This window comes from Frankliniella occidentalis, unplaced genomic scaffold (genome assembly GCF_000697945.3).
Source record: "Frankliniella occidentalis isolate FOCC.00 unplaced genomic scaffold, Focc_3.1 Scaffold175, whole genome shotgun sequence".
Classification (NCBI taxonomy): Eukaryota; Metazoa; Arthropoda; class Insecta; order Thysanoptera; family Thripidae; genus Frankliniella; species Frankliniella occidentalis.
The window spans coordinates 520744-528827 of NW_026267301.1; the positions used below are offsets into that span (position 1 = coordinate 520744).

At 53.7% G+C, this 8084-nt stretch overlaps 2 protein-coding genes across 2 annotated transcripts in view; one reads left to right on the plus strand and one right to left on the minus strand.

The window, feature by feature from the left end:
* The window catches only part of LOC127750340 (uncharacterized), a 3990-nt gene extending 2375 nt beyond the window's left edge, over window positions 1-1615 (plus strand). Inside the window, exons 4-5 of the mRNA XM_052271812.1 lie at window positions 431-520; window positions 866-1615. Of these exons, the coding sequence (XP_052127772.1) occupies window positions 431-520; window positions 866-949 (174 nt within the window). The 3' untranslated portion in view covers window positions 950-1615. The remainder of the gene's footprint in view (window positions 1-430; window positions 521-865) is intronic.
* A 1511-nt stretch (window positions 1616-3126) lies between these two features.
* On the minus strand, window positions 3127-7062 carry LOC113213930 (uncharacterized). Its single transcript, XM_026433156.2, has one exon. The coding sequence runs from the start codon at window positions 7060-7062 to the stop codon at window positions 3127-3129; it is 3936 nt and encodes a 1311-aa protein (XP_026288941.2).
* Between the last annotated feature and the right edge of the window lie 1022 nt (window positions 7063-8084).

An 8084-nucleotide genomic window follows, 5' to 3' on the forward strand; every position in this document is an offset into this window, starting at 1 on the left:
AATACTGTCCCCTGCTCAAAAGTCCCCAAATCAAATGCACCCCTCCCCCCCATTAAATGGGCTCTTAATTACCCTCCCCCCGTCAAATGCACCCAAGCCGCGCGCTCCGGTCAACCCTCCCCCTCCCCCATTAAATGGGCTCTTAATTACCCTCCCCCTCCGGTCAACGCCCCAGGGGCTGTAAAGCTTCTTCTCCAGGGCGCCCTTCTCTCATGTTTCCGCTATCGTTCTGACTTGTTATTTCTTATTAGGTGTTTGGTCGTACAAGTGAGTTGTCTCTATCTCTTCCTAGCTTGTTGACCCTACCTTAGAGGAGAGGTGAACCTATTATACACGTCAACATGCGGGGAAAAGTGCTGCATACTGCAGTGGTGGAGACGGCTCACTCCATGACCTAAAAATCCGACAATCATTACTCACTATTTTACAGATTCAATGGTTTATCCGCCAAACACAGATGCAGGAAATTCGATTTGGAGCGTTCGATCTCTTGTATTTCGATTTGAAAACTATGAAGAGAGTAAGATTAACTATGGTTCTCCCAGGATCACAAATCGACGCGTCCGGCGAACAAAGGCGAATCTGCGGAGCGCCCGGTAACAAAGGCGAATCTGCGGAGCGCCCGGTAACAAAGGCGAACCTGCGGAGCGCCCGGTAACAAAGGCGAATCTGTGTAGGATTTCTTATGGGGATTCGCCTTTGTTACCGGGCGCTCCGCAGGTTCGCCTTTGTTACCGGGCGCTCCGCAGATTCGCCTTTGTTACCGGGCGCTCTGCAGATTCGCCTTTGTTCGCCGGACGCGTCGAAATTCACATGGCAATTCTTTTCGTTTTTGATGACTGTGTATTTTTTTTTCTTTGTTTAGATCGTTGCCGCCATCATGACAAATATTGTCATTTTAGTGCAATTTTCTGCACTTTCAGCTCAAAGCAAACACAGAGAGCCATAGTATTGAACCACATATAGTGTTATTGGGCTTCGTCCAACCAAATATTCTTAAACAAAACTATACCAAAAGAGGCCTCCTGTCTCCCGATCGTGCCCCACAGGTTGGGGGAGGGGCAGCGAGGTAAGGGATCATCCACAAAGTACGTCCGTGATTCGCTGTTCCAAAACTGCCAAGTTCATCCTGTGCTAGCTCTCGGAGCGCCTGGTGGGTAGGCAACTTCTCGTATGTAGTGCATGTGTGTTGTGCGGGCTGGCCTACCTTGAGCCTCGCAGGCGCTCATTTCCCTCTTTCGCTGAACGAATCTTAGAAAAATCGGACGTACTTTCTGGATGGTCCCTAAGGCACCGCCGTACCATCGCTGTGGTCCAGGCGGCGGGCAGATCGTCGGCTGTGCGAAAAAGGAAGGGGGAGCTTCGTGGACACGTCGAGGGCACTGTCTGTCTGTTTAACAGCTGTTTAACGCCGTTTTGAGGCAGGCCCCAAGACTGTCTCACCGGGAAGGTCTCACTCCATACACGGTGGTCCGCTCCTCTAGCCCCGTTCTTTCTTTCTGGTTATACTGTTGTTGTACCGGACCGGACAAGGTGGATCCACCTTGGTACCGGATGCAGGCGTGCGAGTGGGCTTGCCTGTTAGCGCTCACCTGCGCGCCTTACAGCGCCGTGCGAGCATGCAAACCGCCCGCACGCCTCCACCCGGTACAGTATAACCAGAAGAAAGAACGGGGCTGACGGGACGGACCACCCTGGGATAAGGCTTCGGCTTGGCAACAGCGGCGGTTGCGAGGGTGGCGGCGGGGGTGGGAGGGGTGAGAGGTGGTGGGGGGCAGCGCGGACGGCGGCAGCGAGACAGACGCCTCCCAGCAAAGGATGCTTGGTTGTGATTAACTCTATGGTGCATACGCTTTGGTGTTGGACTTTTGAACACTAAAAAGTGTTCAACGGTAAATTTGAACACTTTGCAAGTGTCGATAGCTCAATAGCCAAGCCATACGTTGAACACATACAAGAAGTGTTCAACTTTACTGTTTTACACTTTTGCATATTATTCAAATGTCCAGTCAAACACTTTAAAAGGTGCGACGTTTCGTTGAGCTCTTGCACGGACATGGCAGTTGCACACTTTATTTATCGGTGTACGTACGGGGTTATGGCCATCATGGGGTGAAACCTGGACCGTGCCGACTGGGGTGCTGGGTGCTATATGTGCTATAGGTGCTATGCTATACAATCCTGCATTGACAGACGATCTTATTGCTTTCGAAGTACCGAGACCCTCTCGCCCAAGGCGCGTGGCCCCGCCCCGCCCCGCCCACGCCAAAGACGTCGCCGAAACCGAGCTGCCGTTGTGCAACGCCGTAGCACACCAGCCCAGCTGCATAGAGACCAGCCATCCAGCAGCGGAGCGTGCCACTGCCCGAGCTCGTTACACCATCAACCCTCTTTCAACCACCTTCATCCCGGGCGCTGTTTTAATGGGGGAAGGGGGGGGGCGGCGAAGGGGTGACCTCCCCCCCCGCCTACTTCTAGGGTAGGTAGGCAATTTGTTCTACAAAACCCAAGACAGTAGGCAATCCAAAGCACATCGACCGCTCCGCCAGACGGACTTAAAACCGCGCCTGTTTCATCCACCCAAAAGTCACCGTATTACTGGGCTTGAATTTAAGCTTGGGATCGCGCGTTGGGCTTGGCTCAACCCTTAACTTGCCTTGACCATTTGTGTGCTGTCGCTTTTCAAATTAATTGCGCTACTTACTACACGGCAAGAAGCAAATGATCTCCCCATCCCCCAAGTAGTAATACTGTCCCCTGCTCAAAAGTCCCCAAATCAAATGCACCCCTCCCCCCCATTAAATGGGCTCTTAATTACCCTCCCCCAGTCAAATGCACCCCTCCCCCCCATTAAATGGGCTCTTAATTACCCTCCCCCTCCGGTCAACGCCACCCCTCTCCCCTCCAGTCACCCCTCCCCCTCCGGTCAACCCTAGGTCAACGCGACCCTCTTTTTCTCCCTCTCCCTCCCCCCGCTCTGCATCGGCACTTGGGCCGTGCGGGGCTTGTGACCCACATGCTGCATTAGGGGAAGGGAAAGGAGAAAGGAAAGGAGAAAGGAAAGGGGAGAAAGGAAAGGGGGAAGGGAAAGGGAAAGGAATAGGAACATAAGGGAAGGATAATTTTTTATTGCTCCGCCAAATCCATCAAGGCTAGTAGTGTTGCCTCATCGTCCTCATCGAGGTCCACCTCCTGATAACCGTAGGGGCGCGTGTCTTTACGCCCCTCGTCCAGTTGTCTCTTGGTGAGACAGGGTCTCCAGATCTTTTGGGCAGGCCGTGTCACCAGCCTCCACCCCTTGACTCTGGCTATCTGGGAGGGGATTTTAATCAGTGTTGGGTCTTTGCCGTGCAGCACCATGTCTTTGAACCGGTCAAAGGTCACAATGTCACTACATGACTGGTTAATTGTGACACCCCTCAGCTTGATGATCACCTTTGTGTTGTTCACATCACCTCCGCATGCAATTTTCATTGCATATTGCTTAGCCCCGCCCGAGCAAAACTCATAGCAAAAACTACCCGGGCCGAACGCTTCCAGCTCGTCTGTCAGCTGACCTAGGTAGGGGCCTAGGGGTGGGTCTGGGCACCCAGGGCGTGCCACGAACGCCACAGAATCGGTATCTTCGTAACAGAGCCTGTCCTGCAGCAGCTCCATGTACTTGTAGAGCTCCAGGCGGCCGTACATAGTAGTGTACGCCCCATGGATAACAGAGTTGGTAGGCAAGGACTCCTGGCAGGCTTCTACTAGGGTGTAAGAAATTTGCACAAGACTGTCACTGATTGGGGTGATGGCCTGGATCTGTATGGTATCGTCCGTGACAAACTCTAGCAGCTGTGTGTAGTTTTGCACCATGACGATGTGGGAGCGCTCAGGACGCTCGCACGCCTTGCCCCAGGCAGAGTTTAGAATACCCTTATAGAGATGGCGCAAGGAGGCATTTTTCTTCACGGCGGTGGGGTCTACGGTGATGCCGAGCAGTCTTTTGTTGCCATCAACAAACTCCTGCTTGGCCTCATCCGAGGTGCAGTGGGAGGGCCAGCCGCTCGCCTCGATCTTTTTACGCATCCAGTGCGTAATGAACTTACTGAACAGCCCCTCCTCTCCGGTCTGTACATTGTACTGCATGGTGTTCGGGTAGTGCCAGACCTCCTCAGTCTTGAGGATCAGGTACCCGAGCTGTAGGGCCTTACGCACCTCGGGCACGGGCCACACTCCCCTTAGACACCTCTCCTCGTCCAGGTTGTGAGTGCAGGGCCCCTGGTTCTCCTGCTCGCCGCATGTGCGGCAGAGGACGAACAATAGGCGGCCGTTGGGGGAGCGCCAGGGGAGGAGGGGGAGCAGCAGGTCCCGCGGGGGGAGCACCGTGCAGGAGATGTAGCCCTCCGTCTGGTCCAGAGAGGGTGCAGCGGGGTCCTCCCCAACAAAGACCTCAGGGTGACCTATCACATACTTTTTCATGCAGAGGACGGCAGGATAGAGACTCTGCACGTCATAATAATTTATTCGCTCGCCGGCCTCCAGGTCGCACTTGTAGTAGGCCTTGAAGGCGCCCGTGCGGCCGCCGTACAGCCCATCCCGCTCGTTGAGGACGGCGGGAGGCTCACACTTGTTCTCTTTAAAGAAGTCTATCATGTGAGGGTTGTATTTTTCCTCACTGTCAAACTGGCACTCCCAGATCATTTTGATCTTGTAGCCAGACCGCCTGAGAGTGTCATGGATCCGCATGGTCCGTAAGTAACGCTCCTTGCGGGTGGCCTCGGCCCTCTTGTCGCGCACCTCGCGAGTGACACTTTTGAAGGTAAGGCACTGGTCCGGCGGGTGCGAGTGATGCCAGCACCCAAGAAAATCAAAAACTATTTTCTCTCCATTGATCTCGGCGTACCCATCCACCTTGTAGGTGCCCAGGAGGCGCACCTCACGGCCGTTGCCGGCGTGTTGAATCTGGGAGGGTGGCTGCAGCCTAGAGTTTTCAAACGCCAACCAGCGCAGGGCCTTTAGGGAGCAGGTATCCAGCCCTCTGTAAAAACCAGGGCGCGGTATGATACCCATGGTATGAGGGCGCATAAAGTCACGCCTGAAAATGCAGAATGTAGTACTGCTCAAAGTGAGACAGTGGTGCAGGCAGTCAAAGCCTGCCTCTTGAATGAAATCAGTGCGAAACTTTTCGCAAGCCAACCGTAAAATTCTGACGTCATTTATCGTGTACTCTTTAATTTCCTCTCTAAAATAAAAAATGACACCGGCTTGGAGCTGTTCGGTATGCCACCGCTCAAATGTTTCGGCATCTTTAACAGACATCTTACCGATGCTGTAGAACTCTTTAGCGGGCATAGGACCCACGTAAGAATAATGTTCAGGTCGGTTAAACATGTAAGGAAAATCAAATTTTTTCACTCCTTCGATACCGAAGCAGCCAGGCAGGTTGCTCAGCTTGGTGCCGAGAAAGAGGCAAGAGTCCTTGAACACCCAGGAGCCGTAGTTCATACCCAAAATTCTCAGCCCTTTACAGATCAAAGTGGGTATTTTGCCACGGGCGGCCATCTCTTGGAGGTACAGATGGTTGTCAAAGCCTGAGGCATTGTGGGACCAAATGGCGATATGCCTTTTAGTCTTCTCCTCGAAAGCAGGCTGTTGAGACGATAATTCCTCTAAGAAATTTAAAAAATCCGTGACGGGATTTTTGTCAATATTGTCAAGTGCATGAAATACTTTTGTGCGCTCACCGTGATTAGGACAGGTGATGAAGTCACCTTCGTCTTTCTCACAAAGTTCACACACTACTTGACACACAAGATAATTTACTTTATGTTCAAACCAATTATTTTTGTCTTGGTAGACCTCAAATTGAGTCGTTTCGCAATCTGCGTAGACTCTCAGGTAATCAGTTTTTTCACACAGGGGTTGCTCCTCCCAAGGGAGAATGTAGCACCTGTGGGGTTTGTTAGGAAACTCGACAACAATATCCTTACAATATTTACAATAATAGGAGTTACACACATGTTGTGTACGTTTCCTCTTGCCACGACCATTCAAACTATATACACTGTTACACGTCTTACAAAACTTTTTTACAAGGCAGGTAGTAGCGCCGTGGGCGTGGATCTTGGTGGTCTTATGGAAATCAAAACACTCCTGAGAAGCAAAGAAACGATTGCAGAGGTTGCAATCTATGTATTTACCCCCGTCAAGGGGGTGGTCCTCAGGCCCACCGCACCGCCAACAGGAGCCAGGGCAGTGGTGGGAATCTTTGTTGCTGTACCCACAAAGACAGTCTTCACAAAAGTACACCCACCCAAACGCCGTCGCCGGTTTAAGAATGGCGTGGAAGTGCCCCTCATGTAGAAATAAACACAGATTTCTACGGGGCTGCTCCACAGTAGACTGGGGCCCTGTGTAAGCCCTCTCTTTACCGCGCCTGTCTAAAAAGACAACGAGGCGGTAATTTTCCAACACTTTTTGGAATTTCTCTACCTCACCCATACCACAAGGGATTTGGGGGTCCACACCAGCCTCAGCACACAGCTCCAAAGCCTTGCTTGTTTGGAGCGTAGAGGCAGGTTTCTTGTGGTGACACAGCAGAGCGTGGGAAATATTTTTGTACATGGTACCAATGACGAGACAGCGCGCTAGACACATGTTATCGTTATTTTTCGGGGTGAAAATAGCACCTGACTTGGGGCCGTAACGGTGCAGCCATGCCTCGACCGTCTCACACGGCCTCCTATCGGGCCTACCGCCGGGGCGGGTCACAGGGATGTGGAGCATCTTGAACCGCAGCCGCCCGTCCACAAGAAAATCTTGGTTTGAGTTTAAGGTGCGCATGACCTGGCTCAAGATGACGTCTGGAGCAAGCTGGTCTATGCGTCTTAGGCCGAGAAACACGGGGCGGTCCGTGTGCTCGCTAGAATCTACTTCAATAAAACAGCGGTCGTCGGGCGCCGCTTTGAGCGCCTCGATTTGGCGGTCTAGGATAGTTTGAAGAAAGCCCTCCATACTTTCTTGTGTCAAAATATCCTTCACAACTCCTTTAATTTGTACAGTCTCCTCACGGGCTGTCATTTTGAAATTTTTGAGTTCCCTCTGACTTGTTGATTGTATTTCAATGACGGGCAATTCATCGGCCTCGTCATTTTGCCACGGCCGCCACATGGGTGGCGGCGCGCTCCGTGCCTCCTGAGGGGAGGGGGCGCGGGGAGGAGGGGTGCGCTGCTCCTCAGAGGAGGGGGCAGCGCGTGGTGACGGGGTGCGTGGCGGCGGAGACGCCCGGCCCGCACCGCCGTCTGGAGGGGTGTCTCGCACCTCGGCCTCCAGACGACGAGCGCGAGCTCGGCGGGTCTCCATCCCCATCCCCAGCATTCTCAGGGCGAGATTGTACTGCTGGGGAGGGTCACGCCCCTGGAGACGCTCCATGTAAAGAGCATCTCCTTCAAGTATGAAAGCATCTAAAGTTTCAGAGCGGTTCACCACGATACCGCCCTGGACCACAGCGTCTATGAGACGCTCAAATGAATCTAAGATAGCCACCGCACTGAGGGTGCCGGCGGCAAAGCGTGGGAGATGCTCTGAGAGCAGAGTCAAAAGATCCGCGGCGCTGAGGGCGCTGGCGGTAGAGTGAGAGACCTGCGATGCAGGCATGGTCTCTCCGGTGCGCTGAAGGCGCACAGACTGAAGTGTCAGACGCCGTGCGCCAAGGTCTCACCCTCACACCCACCCCCACCCTTCTTTGCTCACTAGCGCTGGTGGCTGTTTAGTGAACTACCCCTTGTGAGCAGGTACCGCCTGCCCCTTCGGCCCGGCTCGGCTCCGGCGAAGTGGCCCGGGCGTGCTCGGTCCCGGTGGTGCTCGGCTCGTATCACTAGCGCTCCTAGCGGATTTTTTGGAAAACTACCCCTTCGGGCCGGCTCGGCTCCGACGAAGTAGCGCGGTCGTGCTCGGTCCTGGCGGCGCTCGGCTCGTATCATTAGCGCTCCTCGCGGATTTTCTGACAACTACCCTTCGGGCCGACTCGGCTCTGACGAAGTGGCCCGCCCGTGCTCGGGCCCGGCGACGCTCGGCTCGTATCACTACCGCTCCTAGCGGGT